Source organism: Pimephales promelas, chromosome 17 (assembly GCF_988280905.1).
Source record: "Pimephales promelas chromosome 17, fPimPro1.hap1.1, whole genome shotgun sequence".
NCBI lineage: Eukaryota > Metazoa > Chordata > Actinopteri > Cypriniformes > Leuciscidae > Pimephales > Pimephales promelas.
The window spans coordinates 10478025-10496219 of record NC_142785.1 but is presented as its reverse complement, the minus strand read 5'-3'; the positions used below and the strand labels follow the sequence as shown (position 1 = coordinate 10496219).

At 36.3% G+C, this 18195-nt stretch overlaps 1 protein-coding gene across 1 annotated transcript in view; it reads left to right on the top strand.

The window, feature by feature from the left end:
* The window catches only part of med24 (mediator complex subunit 24), a 93232-nt gene extending 75618 nt beyond the window's left edge, over positions 1 to 17614 (top strand). Inside the window, exons 21-25 of the mRNA XM_089121892.1 lie at positions 6369 to 6462; positions 10278 to 10377; positions 11198 to 11278; positions 11424 to 11572; positions 17050 to 17614. Coding sequence (XP_088978018.1) covers positions 6369 to 6462; positions 10278 to 10377; positions 11198 to 11278; positions 11424 to 11572; positions 17050 to 17166 — 541 coding nt within the window. The 3' untranslated portion in view covers positions 17167 to 17614. The remainder of the gene's footprint in view (positions 1 to 6368; positions 6463 to 10277; positions 10378 to 11197; positions 11279 to 11423; positions 11573 to 17049) is intronic.
* Positions 17615 to 18195: the final 581 nt, after the last annotated feature.

Genomic DNA, 18195 nt, shown 5'->3' with positions numbered 1-18195 from the left:
AACGCTGGGGGCGTGTCTGCTGGCTCGAAACCACGCAGACTGGATGGAGATATCCAGCTTAATGGGATGGATGGATGGATGGATGGATGGATGGATGGATGGATGGGGCATTAATATAGTGCTTTCATATGTCTACTAGGCCTAACTGTTACACTCAAAGCACTTTACAATCATATCAGAAAATCTCTCTTCAACCACTAGTGGTTATTAAATCTGAGGAAATCACAGGATCCGGCCAAATGATTGGATACAGAATAATGCACTTAAAATGTGTCCATAACGTATTTACGGTGAAAAGGGAGACAGAACGAGATAGGTCTAACTGCAGAACCGCAGAACCATACGTCATAGCAGTGTGGGGACAACAGCGCCAGCCTGACAGCCTGATGCCGGAACTGGGCGCGGCAAGGAATTGCGCTACTTCCATGTTTTGGAATGTTTTAAAGTTTAAAACAAAGTTATTATAAAGACTTTTTTTAAACGATTTAATTGAAAAGATATATTTAATTAAATAGTAGGCTATAAAAGATATTATGAATTGTCCTATTAACAAAAGACAATATTACTATTAACAAATGTTAATAGTTTTTTCAAAAGTTAAAATGATACTTTATCCATTTGGTTGGTTTGTTGAGTTAAAAGATTAACAATATAAATTGAACAGCTTAAAAAACAAGGAAAACAAAGCTTGAGCATTTGAACATATGATTTAATTGAAAATAATTTTTAATACTCAACCAACATTTTTTTTTTTTCATAGACCATACACAACAATTATATGATAGACTGAAAAAAAATGATTCATTTAAATAAAATGAGTTTTTTTCCTCTGAAATATCAAAAGATCGTTGTGTGCTCCTAGGCCTAGGAGAAATATATATTTCAATTCTCATGGTCAGAAAATTTAACAAATGGTGTATGATACTACGCCAACAACAACTTAAATCACAAACCATGATATAACCTAACAAAGTGATACAATCCAACACTAGCTAAAACAACAATAGACCTACAAGATCAAGTGCCTTCGTCACAATTCTCACTTAAGCCCCTTTCACACAGCGAGTTGATCCCAGGAAATTGCCGGGAAATTGCCAGAACGCCTTCTGTGTGAACGCAAACACGACCTGGGATTGTTTCTGGGATTGATGCCAGGTTGGGGACCTAGTAACATTGCCGTAATCAGTCCCGGAACGCGCGCTGTGTGAACAAAAGCCAGGACCAATGCCGTAAAGAGTGTGTCATAGTGATGACGCTCGTGCCATCGCGCGACTCTGTTGCTCTTAGAAGAAAGTTTGTGTTCGTCATCAACAAAGAAAGGACGAACAAATACCTGCAAACTGGAGCGAAGCAGAGACCAGGAGCTCCTCACTATCCGTACTAGGGGTACCGATTAACCGTTTAAAATTGCATAACCGAGTGAAACCTTTTTGCTCGGTTAAGTGGCGTCAATACATATTTGCACAAAACTTTTGCGTTTTTTTTTTCTGATTGTCGATAAAAAAATATTGTGAAATGACAGCGTTTCTATTAACGGTGTTATGCGACTAAAACATTTTTTTTTCCTTTCGCGATAAGCCATTCCAAAAATAATGGCAACGGACGTTGATATCACAGCCACCGCACTAGACATTATTATTATTTATGGAAGGAGACTTGGTGTGTCATCCAAGCATTAATGGCAGGGAAAGTCACAGAGTTTCTGTGTGTTTCTCCCTCATTTCTGCTCCGCGGTCTTGATTGTGGCATTTCTTTGAGGTTTTGTCTAGTAGGCTATTCCTTGTATCTTTTATGAATTTTAAAAAAGAACTCTGCCTCGTATTATGTCCAAACGGTCAGTGTACTTTTGTGTTCATTCGTTTCCCCTTATTTAATCAGAAGGCCTAATTACAAAACGAAAAATGAACGGTTGTTGTATTTTGTAAAACGCAGAGTTGAACACCAAAATGTTCATTTGAACTGTAGGACTAGCTGCGCAAAAATATATAGGCTATATATCGATGAATTTTCAGATATTTGTTTGATTTTTTTGCCCCTTTAAACATTTAAAATATTTGACAAATGAATATGGAAAAAAAAAGATTTTACTGGTTTTCTGAGGCCAAATTAGAACCTGGAAATTATATTTTCCCCACAGTGCTGAATGAGAAGAGCCGTAACCACAGCCTACAGAAAGGGGATTTATAGATGATTTATAAGATATAATAAATGTGTCTGATAATAAAATAATATAAAATAACGAGGCATTAATTGTTTATTAATAAACTATTGTTTTCTAAATCAGTTTCTGCTAAAAACAAATCTCCATCCCCGGATGCACCTTTAAAGAGAAATACATAATTAGCTAGGCTATTACATAGTCAGAAGATATTGGCTTTTGATTCGAATTTGTTCGTTTTAAATTGGACATTTAAAGCTTTAGTCTACTCAGACTAAAGCGTTAAATGTCAAATTTAAAACGAACAAATTGGAATGCTGTGGCTGTTTCAGTTCTCGCGCTTCAGTTCACGGAGATCATGAAGCGCGCCTGTTTGTTAAAGCACAACAAGTTTACGCAAATAAATGTATTTGCGAATAATGTATTATTATTTTCTGTATGACCAGAAATGAAAGAGTATTTTAAGTTGTTTCCACTGAAAGAACTGCAATGAAACTGCAAGTGTTCACATGGGCGTCTCGCAGCCTCCACACTAAGCACACACACTGGATATGCGTCAAAATATTGTGTTTATTTGTGCTTTGTTCCTTTTTTGGATAAAAGCATCTTCTACGTATGCAGCCTATAAAATGGTACAATAGCTAATGATGATTATTATTATTATTTGTGGACACAGAGTTTTTGCGAAGTGGACGTGTTGCCAATGTGCCTATTTTCAATTGGCAATTTCAGTTTAAAGGGTGATGGAAACGCGCCTACTTTAACTGCTCTGAACTTACCACTGCGTTTTATTTCTATAAATTAATTTCGTTTCAAATGGGGTCCAACCAGTTATTAAAGGTGTTAAAAATTAACTCTGTATCTCGAGCTTGCGGTGCGCACACACTATGGTTAACCGAGTTTTAACCGATAAGGGCCTCGGTTAACGGTTAATGAAAAACTTGAAAACGTGCAGCCCTAATCCGTACTGAAGCTGAGATCGTTCACTAGCTTTGTGGAACGGTATGCGCGTGTACATGTTTTCGACGCGTCCGTTATACGTCTCATCCTGACGTCCTGTGTCTTCCCGGAATTTTTACGGGTTGTGTGTGAACACACTCACAGATCCCGGCAAATCACTTGCAGTGTGAATGAACCGAAATCAAACAATCCCGGGACAAATGCTGGGTCACATTATCCGTGTATTTTCTGGAATCTCTGTGTGAAAGGGGCTTTAGTCACATTTATTATATAGTACTTTTTACAATACAGATTGTTTCAAAGCAAGTTTACAGGGATAGGAAAATAATTCAACAAAGTTTGTCTCTGCAGATCTAGAACAATATAGTGTCATAATCCAAGTAATTTCAGTGTTGATTCATTTCTGTTGTAAAAAAATTATTTCAGTTAATTAATATAGCCATTCTGATGTCTTCGTCCAGCTCAGTTCAGTTCTCATATAATGGTGTCACCTATCCGCGTTCCCATTACCCTTCAAAATGCGCATTTGAAATTGCAAATTGAATACATGCACAATGGAAATGCGTCTATTTCACAAAAACTCTCATTTATCGTAAAAAAGTGTTTATGCTCGCAGGGTTTTCAGGCAATTCGAAATAGGGATATTGCGCAAAACTGCAATGGAAACAGGTTTTGCGCATTTACAATCACCTGACAGTTAGAAGACATGGTGTGTTTGGGGTCCGTGTCCGCAAATAATATTAATAATATCATCATTAATATAACATGTATTAGGCTATATAGCCTATGCAGAAAACGTGTTTATCCCAAAAAAAGGAACAAAATAATTCGTCACATGTCACTCATAATACAGGGCTAAGATTATCACAAATAAACACAAGATTTTGACGCATATCCCAGTGTTTGTGGGGAGTGTGGTGCGATCACTGGATGGCAGCAGGGAATCGTGGGCACGGACACTTGCATTTTCCTATCAACCGTGGAAACAACTTAAAATACTCTATAATTTCTAGTCATACAGAAAATAATAATACATTATTCACTACGTGTATTTGTGTAAACTCACAATAACAAGAAAACGTTGTGCTTTTGTAAAATAAACTAAAACAATCAGGAAATCATGAAAGCTCATGATCTCCGTGAACTGAAGCGCGAGAACTGAAACAAAATATAGCCAATGTTGGCAAAAGCTTGAAATGTCCACTTTAAAACGAACAAATTAGAATTTAAAACTAATATCTTCTGATTATGTAATAATCCGTATGAAAGTTGCTTTTCTCTCTATAAAGGTGCATCCGCCTTATATGGCCCACTTCCGGCATCAGACTGTCAGGCTGGCGCTGTCGTCCTCACACTGCTATGACTTATGGTACTGCGGTTCTGCAGTTGGTTAATATTGCACAGAACAGTTACTGTTGTGTTCTTGATCCAGATTGTGTTGACTAGACGAGCACGAAAACACCTCAAAACACTGTACCTGTATAGAATTTTGTTAAAAGCCCAGATAAAAGTAAAAAGCTACTATTTGTGTTGGTCCATGCCAGTTCGACTTCACAAGAGCTTTTCTTTACACACACGCGCGTGCACGCTCTAAGCTAGTGGATGCGCACTGTTATGAATGCATACACTTCTATGGAAGACTGTAAAGTAATGTTTTGACTTTTATCTCGAAACATTTCGAGGCTTTGACTTGACTTCCATAGTATGAAGAAAAAAAAAATACTATTATGGGGCCAAATAACTGTTTGGTTTCCAATATTCTTTATAATATAATCTTTTAGTTCAGCAGAAGAAATAAATTGATCCCTTTTATGCTTAAAAATGTTACATATACATACATAATACAACATAAAAATAACAATGTTGTATTATAAATATTTAATTTGTGCTGGAAGATTGAAGTAACCAAGTTATAAAGTAATCTTAAATTGGGTTCAATTTTGTTTTATTATTTGTGTTCAGTTCTTATTTTTAATATAGATTAAAATTATGATTCTACTTTTTATACTGAAAGCATAAATATACAGTAACTGGTGGACTAATCAAAACAGGCTCTCAGAACACCCTTCCAAGGGGGCAGCAGGATCCAGATTATTTAAATGAATGTATTATAAATACAATTTATATAATTAATATATTAACTAACTTAATTCAAATACAAAAAAAAAAATCCAAAAGAGAATTCTAAAATTATTTATTTAATATCTTATTATAAATACAGTTTAAATTGATTTTAATTGTCATATTAAGATTATCTAACTTAATTTTTAAGATTATCTACTTAAATTTTTGCTTTTTTTTTTTTACATGATTGTAGACTTGGAATTAAAGCCTCTTGTGTTTCCCCGTTATTATTCAATTCACGGGACCGGACACCAGTTATCTTCCCAAGAAAGTTTTATTATATATTATATATATGTCAGGAGAGAAACTTCAAGATGTTCAAGGTGTTCATGCCAGGTCTCTGCGTTTTTCCATGTTTCTCTACCCTCTCACCCGGTCATGCCTACATGTTTCTCTGAGGGTGGTACAATGACATTGAGCTTTTATATATCACACAGTCTTACAGCTTCCTTGTAAGGTAACAAACATGTTGCTCTGAGCTTCTCAACTTAGAACATATATGTCATACGTACGTGACTATCCTTGTTTTTTACATATGTGATGCACTTGCATCAGTGGAAGCATTTATGCTGAGTGAACATGTTACATTGCACACATACCTCTCTAAGCAACATATAGCTTTCCCCTGACATATGTTATCCTCTCATGCATTCAAACTCATGCTTTTGAAACTCCATAAGATAATACATTGATTATGAAAACTAATAAAGAATAATAATACAGATATATAATATTTAATAATAAAATAATAGTAAAAGATGAAATTTTATTCTTCAATGATTCTTCTTTCATCTGCTTCCTCTTTTTTCAGTCTGAGATTCAAAACGGACATCCGTTGTGATGGATATGAAGTTGTCGGGCTATTTCCTTAGTTTCTCTTCTCTTTTTTTTTTTTACTTACAGTTAGTTTAACAAACATTTAGATGAGCTCAATCACCCCTAATAGATGTAAACCTTTCATCTGACATAAATTACGTGGGGGAACACCTGCTTAAACGCAGAGGAGAGAGAGCATCTCTACATGCATCTAGATGTTAACTTCAAAATTAAATAAAAGACACAAATCCAATTTTGATTTCACAAGGTATTATGAAAAAATGATAATATGTGTGGGTGTGTGTTATAGGTTGTCAGTGTGGTGTGCTCTCAGTTCTTACTCGTCTCATCATAAGGGTCAAGCATCAGCACGACAGCGCAAGAGACAACGTGAGGATATAGAGGTCGGTTACGCTGTTTCTCAGACAGCTTGTTTTTTAATTGCCTCTATTATACTTTTGTAAAGATTCCTAATTTTGTTTTGGATGTCTGCTACAATAGGTTTACATCAATACAAGGTCCAAAACACTTACATTTTTTCATGATATATGTGACGCGATCTGAGAAAGCCCACCACATGGTGATTTTACATTTCACAGGTTACAGATCATATTAAAGCTGGGTTCAAGCCCTTTCTAAATCTGTTTTTATTTATTTCTATAGTTCGTCTGTAACTAAAGTTATGGTTATCTCAAGTCGGCTGATCGTTGTGATTTTCTGAAATAGAATTTTGAAAAAAAAAAAGGTTTAATTAACTGTCACGTCCTGTTTTTTTTTGTTGTTGTTTTTTTGCTTTTTTTTTCATATCACATAATATTTTATTGTTCATCATAGATTAGGTATCATTCGAAAGCTTACGAACTCAAAATTCATCCTGTGAAAACTGTTTTGAAATTGAAGGGTCTTTTAAACAAGCAGCTTCAGACTCTGTTGTTCTCTTGTGCTCCGCATCACACCACACGATAATGCTAGATAAAAATAAATAAATAAAAACTTGCGTGCAGTCGTAGTTTACACAGGACTGGCGGGACCTTTATTCTGTAATGTGGTTTATTTTCATAGCCAAAATTGTCTTTGTAGCAAGCGTGCCGCACAAGCCCTCAAAAGTGAAGCCAAAACGTCTCGATCGCCCCCCTGTGACCGGTCCTAGTATAGCTCATAACCCCCGCCTCCCCATGTTATTCAATGGGACGCGAGACCAAGTAAACAATTAAATTACACTTCACATATCCTTTTTCCAAAGATAGTTTCTGTCATTTACTGTAGTTTCTATCATGTTGATGTAATTTCAAGTGTTCGTTTTTAAAATAAGTTTGTTTTTAGTTAGTTATGTGATGATAAAAACGGTGCTCTGACATCATGATTGACAGCTGTGATTGACAGGTTCTCTGTGCGAGGTAATCACTGAAGCACCAGCGGACTTTTTTCAAAATGTTGATTGTGGTTAGTAGTTGTATACTATTTACCTTATTTTAACGAGGTTCTGCAATCAGCAGACATCATTGGAGAAGAACGAAGCAGACAGAGGACACTTAATAAAAGTGCGGGGCGTGTGCTTGCGTTTGATTCAGCGCGAAGGAGGGCGCGGCCTTGATTTCGCGGCTTTACTTCCTGCTCACGACTGCACATGACTGGTCCCGAAACACGCAAGTGCGCAGACTCAGGTCCCAAGATGTCAGCGTCATATCGAGACACTGGCGGCTTCGATCCTCTCTGATGGAAAAGAGCGAAGGGGCGTCGTCCATCTTTTTTTACAGTCTATGGTTAAGAGGAGGAGAACTAATGGCCTTTTTCTTTTTTGCACCGCCACTCTGCGTGTGTTCTTAAAGAGAAAGACACGTCTTTTCAGCTTGCCACTACAAATCGCTATTTTTCTGCACTAATCTAGTGAATTTTCCCCAAGATATATTCAGATATGATAAACTATAGAATATAGTTATAGAATAATAATTTATTGAAAACCCAAATTTGACAATAAACTGAGATTCAATCTATTTTTAGACTTTACTGAAAATGTACAAGCGCGACATCCGACGGGTTTTCCGAGATCGCATCACATATATTGCAGCATCACCTCTTTGCTCACAGTGTCTGAAATGGTTCTATAAAGGATTTGGTCTCTCTAAACCCTCTCTTTTCAGAGAGCCACTTTGTTTTTATTGGTCTACCGCTGACTTCATGTGTCAGTAAGGAAATGCCTACCATATTGGATTATCCTATCTAAATTTCAGCTCCAGAGGCTTCCTTAGCACTTGAGCCATAGTGATAGGTACGATATTTTACGTATCAATTTGAGCCCGGGTCCTCATTCTTGATTATTGCTTGGTAAGTGGATTTGCTTTCACAGTGTAGAAAACTGCGTCTTCTCTACATGTAGACGACAAAAAAAGACAATCTCTTCCAGTCCTTAGATACAACTACAGTGTTTGTAGTGTGGGTCCAAGTAGACGTTGTTCGCGGGCAGCCAATGAAGACCTTTGGATGGCATTAGGGGTGAGCGATATAGCAAAAATATCATATCACGATTTTTTTAGGAAAATCACGATCACGATTTTTTATCACAATTCTTTTTCAAGTTGGTTTTACTATTTTGCAAGTGGCTGTTCATTACAGTCAAACTAATGTCCCTATGTTAAAAACAAAGCCTTAGGTAACAAAAGAAAAAAGAAGGCATACATTTAGGCCAGTGCGAAGATAAAAATCTTTGTCATTATTTTCTTTATTATTAAAAAAAAACAAGTTTATAAACATTACACAAATTAATATTCAAATTAAATAAACAGTGCTTTATTTTTTTTGCTAAAGGTTATTTAGCAGTAGCATTGAAGAAAGTAATTAAATTAACATGTATGAAATTAAAACACTACATAAACTTCACTGTATAAATTATTGATTCTTATTAAAGCTACTAATAAAGTTCTCAGTCATTGACTGATTTTCTCTTTCTTTTTTTTCTTTTTTTGTTTTATTAACACTAAAGATAGTTTCCTCAAAAATTAAAATTGTCTTAATTTACTCTCTCAAGATGTTTTAATAAGTTTAAATATAAGTTTCTTTTTTCTGTTGAAAAAAAAAACGTTATTTTGAATAATCTGGGTAACCGAACAGTTGCTGGTCCCCAGTGTATAGTTTTGTTTTGTTTTTTTCTCTCCTGGAAGTTAATGGGGACCAGCAACTGTTTGGTTACCCACATTCAAAAACAAAATCTTCTTTTGTGTTCAGCACAAGAAAGAAATTAATACAGGTTTGGAACAACATTAGAGTGAGTAAATAATGATAGATTTTTTTTTGTGAACTATCCCAGTTTAAATACAAGCGGCAGTACTATTTACTACCGTCGCTTTTAGACCAGCACGCAACGCATTTAATATAGATGCATATTACACCAGATTTTCTCTCAAATGTTTGCTTTCACTTTAGACATAGCCAATTCTGTTTATGTAAACATTGTGTGTATTTAACAGTATTAACATAAAAGGTAACTTAGTCAAGTATTCAGGCACTGTTTGACAGGCTTCTAGTGCCTGTGAGCGTCGGGGATATGCGCTCAGGAAAGAGCACGTTAGAACAGCGCATCAGCACGTGAATTAAATTTTTAACCGGCAAGGCTTATGCAAATAATTAACTTTTGTGAATTGCAGTGTCGGGTACTTTAACGTGTGATGTGTAGGCTACGTCACGTTGTACAGTTGAGACAGAGACACCAGAACTGAACTGATCGAATGCACTGTAACACGGTACAACGATATTTCTTCAAAAGCAGATCGTGGAGACATTTTAATAGTCCACGATCAAAAATCGTGATATCGCACACCCCTAGATGGCATTATACAAATGTGTTACCAACCTACGTATGTAGGTCTGGGCAGAAAGTAAGACTGGAATTACTGATGACTCGTTTCAGGCAGTTCAAAATCTTTTTTTTTTTTTCTCTGGGAGACGGATAATAACTCAATTTATTATTTACTTTGATCTTTATAACTTTTCAGACCTTTTACATTAACAAACATCTATATTACACACTACATGAAAGGTAATGTCTGAAAAGCATAATGGAGCACGTTAACTGAACTCAGTCATGCTTCATCCAGTCTATGTGTACACCGTACAGACATTTGTATAATTAACACATGTACTGTATGTCTTACCCCTTAGCACATACTTCTTAAAACTTAAACTAAAATTTAAGTCTCACTCATTGTTCTCTTATTGGTTCTAGGACTACACCAGCCTGTTCCCTTTGGATGACACGCAGCCATCTAAACTGATGCGTCTGCTTAGTTCCAATGAGGACGAGACTGTCATGCTATCCAGTCCAGGTCATTTCCTGCCTGCCCCACTTAACACAAGCTGCACAAAAAACAACACCTGCATTAAAATCATGCACATCTGAGGATTAATGTGCAATTTTTATCTATTAGTCAGTCTAGAAACTTGTTAACCAAATCTGCCTATGCTGCAATAATTGTATGATGTCAATTTAGCAGAAAAATCCCCACAAAAAAAAGCTTGCAATAGTTTTGAGCTTCCTGTGGCAGGATCACTCAATATGCCTATGACATAATGCATGTTCAACTTATTTTCTAAAAAATTATTTGCCAAAGACAAACCAAAAAACATTTTTGTTAATTTCCTTCATTTAGATTAAGAATCTTTGCTGAATTAATGCAAATATTTTTTTACTGCCTTTAAGATTACTGTTACTTCACTTAAAATATAGACTTTTTTCCATCCCTGTTCTAGCTTGCACTAATCCGTACAACGATTTAAACTTTGAATTGGTAGCACTTCTCACATTATTGTCTTTTTAGGGTGAATCACTTGTTGCTTTCCTTATTTGTAAAAAGCATCTGCTAAATGAATAAACGTAAATGGATAGAAAATAGAAAGAAAGAATATTGAGAAAACTGTATTGTTATAAGAAGTGTCTGAAAGCATTGGCTATTTTGTCACTTTCACTAAAAAATGAGGAAGAGCTGGAAAAGAAAGTGTTGGTTTTATTCATGCAGTAAACCAAGAAAGGGAAGTTTAGTGAAATCCACTTTGATAGCCAGTGTGACATTTTTACGGTTTCTACTTATATTACAACATTTAGGTCTGTTAAAACTGACACTAAGTAAACTGATGTTATCTTTCTAGGTGACCGTTCCATGAGCAGTTCACTGTCTGCCTCTCAGCTTCACACTGTTAATATGAGAGACCCTCTCAACAGAGTGCTAGGTTTGTGCTGCATCTTTGCTGAACATTTAGTCCCACTATGTAGATTAAATAACATGGTATTACCATCTCTGTACTGTAGCACCACTGGACTACCTCTTACAAGCCATGCTTACAAGCAGATTCTTGTCTCTTCTTTTTTTTCTAGCAAATCTGTTCCTGTTGATTTCCTCTCTTTTGGGGTCTAAGACAGCAGGCCCTCACACACAGTTTGTTCAAAGCTTTATCGAGGAGTGTGTGGAGTGCTCAGAACAGGGCAGCCGGGGCAGTATCTTGCAATTTTTGCCCTTTACCATGGTGAGGGAATCATCTACATTACTATACCAGAATGCTGAATGTGTATCAATGTATGTTTAGTGCATGTAACACTGCACAATTAATCGTATTTGAATCAGGATTAAAATTTCTGCTTCTCTCACTTAAATATAATCGTCTGTGATATGTGCCTCCTTGATGTATATAATTTGACATTTCTGATATCTTGTGTTGCTGTGGTCACCAGATGTCAAGAGTTTAAATCCCCCCATTTGAGCTTTTCTCTAGATATATTTTCTTCCCAGTGTTTTACTTAATCTTCCCAACCTGGCAACCACATGCACATGCTCTCTCTGCACTGCACAAAGCGCTGATGATCTGAAAACGCTGAGAAACATGTTTGTTGGAGTTTGGTGATCTCCATTGCGATTATTCTGCTCAAATGAAAGCTTATGCTGCATTAGGGACATTTTTGGTCTTTTGCAGTTTAATTTCTTTGACCATTTTGGCTGTTTTAATGCAAATGATATGTAATTTGGCAAAATTGTGACTTTTTGGATAAATGTAAAAAATGTGATCCAAATTTGCAAAATATCTATAACACACACTGTGTAGATCAAATAGTAACACTCAGTACCATAAAGACCAAAAATGGCCCATTGAAACCCATTAAAACGTTGTTTAAATCCGAGGCTGTCATTAATACATGAAACATGATTTTTGCTCAAGCATCCTTTCATTTTGAAACAAAAGCATTATATTTGCATTATATATTGTATTCCACCAGATGATGTCACTACATCTGTATTCCCTATGGGTGGAAATGCACCTTTAATGCATTTTAATGGCTCAATGATCTAAAATTATGTTTCTGAGTATGTGTGGATGTCTGAGAGCAGTGTGTGTGTGTGTGTGTGTTGACAAAAGTGTGTGTGTGTGTGTGTGTGTGTGTGTAGGGCCTAAATATAATACATGGTGTTTGTGTGAGTGGCAAATCACAATATCCTAAAGGTCATATTTTACCCTTTCTGTTTACTCTCTCTCTCTCTCTCTCTCTCTCTCTCTCTCTCTCTCTCTCTCTCTCTCTCTCTCTCTCTCTCTCTCTCTCTCTCTCTCTCTCTCTCTGTGTGTGTGTGTGTGTGTTAGTGGTGTTGTGTGTGTGTGTGTGTGTGCATGAGTGCGTGCGTGCGCTTATAGCTAGAGAAAGCGCTTCTCACTGCATTGTTTTCTTTCGGTTTGATTCATGCATATTTTACGCACAAACATGAATCTTTTAAATTTTACGCATCTTTGACATCTTTTTGGGCAGTCTATGTTTCAAAGTTAATTGATAACTTCGCACATATGAAGAGGCACAAACACAGCCATGCAGTCAGTCCTTAGACAATAATAGACAATAATAACGAAGTCTGCCTTTCATACAAGTGTGGTTGATGCAAAAGTTATAAAGGTATGCACATCTTTGGTGCAGCAATTTTAAACTCGACAAGATGAAGAAAAGCTAGTGGGTCTGCAGACACCCATGACAAGAGGAGGAGGGGGTGCAGTTTCAGCCCTAGCAAAAAAGAAAAATCTCCACTACCTGCTCAAAATGTGGCATTTTCATCTGTAAAGCTCAACTTCAGACAACAGCAAAAGAGGCAAAATGAGTGGGTCTTGAGGTCAACATTAAAAAGAAGGAAGCAACCAAGAACTTGCCGGGCCAGAGACGCCAATCCACCTATATCAATTCATCAAACTCGACGGACAAAAACTCGAATGGACAAAAGACTTCAATTATCTTGGCTCTGTCTTTGCTTTGAGCGAAACAGACATCAGAGCACGAAAAGGACAAGTGTGGGGACCATTCTGGAAAATGAAGGATGTATTTCTGTCAAAAACTCTTCCAATCAAACTCAAACTAAACATATTTGAAGCAGCGTGCATTTCCATCCTCCTGTACGGCTGCGAAAGTTGGGTTATCAACCAGAAAATGCAAAACTCACTCAACAGCTTCGCCACCAGTTGCTACAGAACCTTGGCATAAAGAAGATGGATCGAATAAGTAACCAAGCTGTATACAAAGCCGTCGAAAAGAACCAGCTTATTCTTCAAATCCAAGGCAGCTACGCTTTGTCGGCCACACACTTAGAAGAGACCCAAATGACCAAATTAACAAATATGTGTTATATACACCCAAAGAATGACATGGCAAACGAAACCGAGGAAAGCCATGCACATTATACCATACATACATCGGCAAACTAATCAACAATGACATGCCACCAACAGCTGACGAGATTCGAAGAGCTGCTAGTAATCGAACAGAGTGGAGAAAACTTGTGACCGACTGCAAACCCGTTTTGTTCGCAGCCGATTGATGGTGATTACATCTGTAAGGAGCATGCATTGCAATTCTGCAGCTCCTGCAAATGAGCTGAAGAATGACACCATTTTGTTTTGAAGTTTTGATCTGTTTTATGTTTATAGAATACTTTTTTTTTTAGAGAATTCATGTTCATGGCATATTCAAGACTGTGATAATCCAAAGTCAAGGGTTTCTCTTTGCATTTAGTTTACTGAAAATAATTGAATTTTTGTGTTTTTTCCTCTTATACTAATCGATGGTTTCGCCACCAAAACTGGTAATTAAAGGGTTAAAATCCTGAAATTGATTAAATTTTTGGTAGTTATGATGAGGACTGATGCTGATTAAAAGATTTAACTTGGTAAAAGTGGAAAATAATAGTAATAAATAATATTTTAGGCAATATTTAATATGTGGCCATTTTTGGTCTCTAACGCGCTAAGTGTCGTTTTTCTTTTAAATCTGGCATAACACAAAATCTTTAAATGCACCAGAAATAATGTTGCTGCTGATCTTTGACATTCAAGACTGTGATAATCCAAATCTAAAGTTTTCTCTTTGCATTTAGTTTATTGAAAATTATTGAATTTTTGTGTTTTTTCCTCTTATACAAATCGATGGTTTCGCCACCAAAACTGGTAATTAAAGGGTTAAAATCCTGAAATGGAATACATTTTTGGTAGTTATGATGAGGACTGATGCTGATTAAAAGATTTAAAGGGTTAGTTCACCCAAAAATGAAAATTAAGTCATTAATTACTCACCCCCATGCTGTACCAACCCCGTAAGACCTTTGTTCATCTTCGGAACACGAATAAAGATATTTTTGATTGAATCTGAGGGCTGGATCACTTTTCCATAGACAGCCTGAGGGACTGCCTCTTGACGGCCCAGAAAGTCATTAAAAGAAAAGGTTTAAATATTCCATGTGCCTACAGTGGCTCAACTATAACTTTATCAAGCGACGAGACTACTTTTTGTGCGAAAAAAAAAACGTAAATAACGACTTTATTCGACTTTCCATTACTTCCTTATGGGCGCATGCGCGAGAACTGAGACGAGACCGTTCTTCTTCGACTACTTTTTGTTACCGGCTGCTCACCGCTTAGGAGTTTTACCGCCCCCTACCGTATAAGATGACGTACTGCTTGTAAACAGAACGTTTTGCGCCTCCGGCTATATCAGTACGTCATCTTATACGGTAGGGGGCGGTAAAACTCCTAAGCGGTGAGCAGCCGGTAACAAAAAGTAGTCGAAGAAGAACGGTCTCGTCTCAGTTCTCGCGCATGCGCCCATAAGGAAGTAATGGAAAGTCGAATAAAGTCGTTATTTACGTTTTTTTTCGCACAAAAAGTAGTCTCGTCGCTTGATAAAGTTATAGTTGAGCCACTGTAGGCACATGGAATATTTAAACCTTTTCTTTTAATGACTTTCTGGGCCGTCAAGAGGCAGTCCCTCAGGCTGTCTATGGAAGAGTGATCCAGCCCTCAGATTCAATCAAAAATATCTTTATTTGTGTTCCGAAGATGAACGAAGGTCTTACGGGGTTGGTACAGCATGGGGGTGAGTAATTAATGACTTAATTTTCATTTTTGGGTGAACTAACCCTTTAACTTGGTAAAAGTGGAAAATAATAATAATATATAATATTTTACAACGCATTCTCACCCCAAGGCGTCACCTTTGACCATGCTTCAATATTTGACGTTTTAGGCGCCCTTTAGCGTCACTTACATGACGCGATCCTATGGCGTCATCTAACTGACGCTAAAGGAAAGCGTCAGTTAGAGGACGCGGTTAGGTTTAAGTGTGGGGTGGGGGTAGGGTACACGCGATCCTAGGGCGTCATCTAACTGACGCTAAAGGGCGCCTAAAGCGTCAGATATTGAAGCATGTCCAAATGCTTCCCAAAGCGTCAGTTAAGTGACGCCTTGGGGGTGAGAATGGGCTGTATTTTAGGCAATATTTAATGTGTGGCCATTTTTGGTCTCTTAACGCGCTAAGTGCCGTTTTTTTTTTTTTTTAAATCTGGCATAACACAAAATCTTTAAATGCACCAGAAATAATGTTGCTGCTGATCTTTGACATATTCAAGACTGTGATAATCCAAATCTAAAGTTTTCTCTTTGCATTTAGTTTATTGAAAATAATTGAATTTTTGTGTTTTTTCCTCTTATACAAGTCGATGGTTTCGCCACCAAAACTGGTAATTAAAGGGTTAAAATCCTGAAATTAAATACATTTTGGTAGTTATGATGAGGACTGATGCTGGTTAAAAGATTTAACTTGGTAAAAGTGGAAAATAATAAAAATATATAATATTTTAGGCAGCGTTTAATATGTGGCCATTTTTGGCCCTTAATGCACTCAACAGTGTTAAAAATCTAATGCAGCACAAGGGTTAATACAGCCAAACTGTTCATTCATGGGGCCGTGACTGACTACAATAAATCTGAACAAAACTTGACTATTCACAATTTGGAATATCTGGAATTAATATTAACAATTTAGCTTCTTTAGGTTTTACCAATTTTCATAATGTTGAGTGTGTTGATGTAAATAATACATATAATAATTCAGGAAACAAGATGAGATAAAATAAACCCTACATAGGAGTTGGCATTCTCTTCATTTGTGCTTATATGAATGTGCAAAAATTCTAATGTAAAAAAAAATAGTAACACTTTATTTACATTAAATTGTGCATATTTATGTGCAATTACCTCTAAACCAAAGAGAAACCCAATATTAAGTACACGTTGTTCATTGATATTACTCTGTACTGAATAATTACACTGTAACAAGAACAACGTAATATAAGGTGTAACCAAAGAAAATTGTCAAATGAGAAGTTTTGATCAATAATCGAATTTGGTTACACTTTGTTTGAAGGTGTGATTGTTACAGTGTAATTATACATTTAAGTACTTAGTTACTAGTACTGTTAATATTAATTAACAATATGGGTAGGGTTTGGTTTAGAGTTAGTTGCATGTAATAATAATAATAACAGTAAATTATGCATAATTATATTACAGTAAGTACATTGTAAGGACACTGAAAAAAGTCATCCAATTTTTTATTGGCATAAATTATGATTATCGGTTAAAATTATCATTCAGCTCTATACTTTAGAATGGAAAACCTTTACTTTTTGAATTTGTCTTCACAGATTTCAGAACTGGTGAAGCTTCAGGCACTCGCAAAACCCAAAACTGTTCTGTCTATCACAGACTTGAGCCTTCCACTGGGCCGGAGGATGGCAGCTAAAGCCATCGCTGCTTTATAGAGGACATTCACTCCAGCATGCCTATTTTTGTGGGTGTGTAAGAGTGAGAAAACTGCTACGACCTCCCTTCCCAAAAGAGTAATTTCTCATCATCTACTTAGGCTTCCAGTAACCTCTGGGGGTTGGGATGGGTTGTGATGTTGCATTTACGTCTGTCGCCTCGAGGACAGCTCAGTGTTAGTTCTGATTTGACGCACAGAGTAGCTGATAGCTGACTGTTCACATTAATTTGACATTTATTTCCATTACTCAGAAGTGGAAACAGAAAGTAACATTGTGGTATAATGTTTGTTTTTATATATGTTATAACAGGTCATGCATTATTGCCTGTTGACAACTTTTTGTGTTTTTATAAACAATGACAGTGATTTGGATTTCCTGCAAAATAAGAGAACTTGTATATTTTTACTAAAATTCCAATAAAATGGTGAAATTGTTAGAGATGTTACTTCTCTTTGAAGTGTCTATTTAAAAATTTGTCTTGATAATGATAATTTGTCTTGTGTTCTCGCTTGTCAATAAAAACAAGCAAAAGTGTTTGTTCAGCAGCGGTTATTTATTAGATTTCCACTAAACATTCAGAATCATCTCTGGTGTCTAATATCTTTCTGTTGATGATTTGTACCGTTAGATATTATCTGTGTTCAATTGGAACAACTAATGGGAGTGGGTGTATTTTAGCATTAGTTGGCCGCCTTTTCTCAATCTGCCCGAAGGTAATTCTTTGATTTAAAATAAGAATTACAAAATGCATTTTTCATTGTTTCAAATTTTCATTATGCATCTATAAATATACACTGCCCAGCCAAAAAAGAAAGCCGCTCTTTGGATTTAAACAAACGAGTCTATGAATTTTCAAATTGTAAAAGAATGGTTGAGAGGGTGTATAAAATAATTTTCATACATGAATTGGCCCCTCTGAGTCCAGACCTTAAGTCCATTGAAAGTCTTTGGGATGTGCTAGAATAGACTTTACAGAGTGCTTGGTTGGCAATACACGATCTTGACCAAAACCATATTCTCCATATA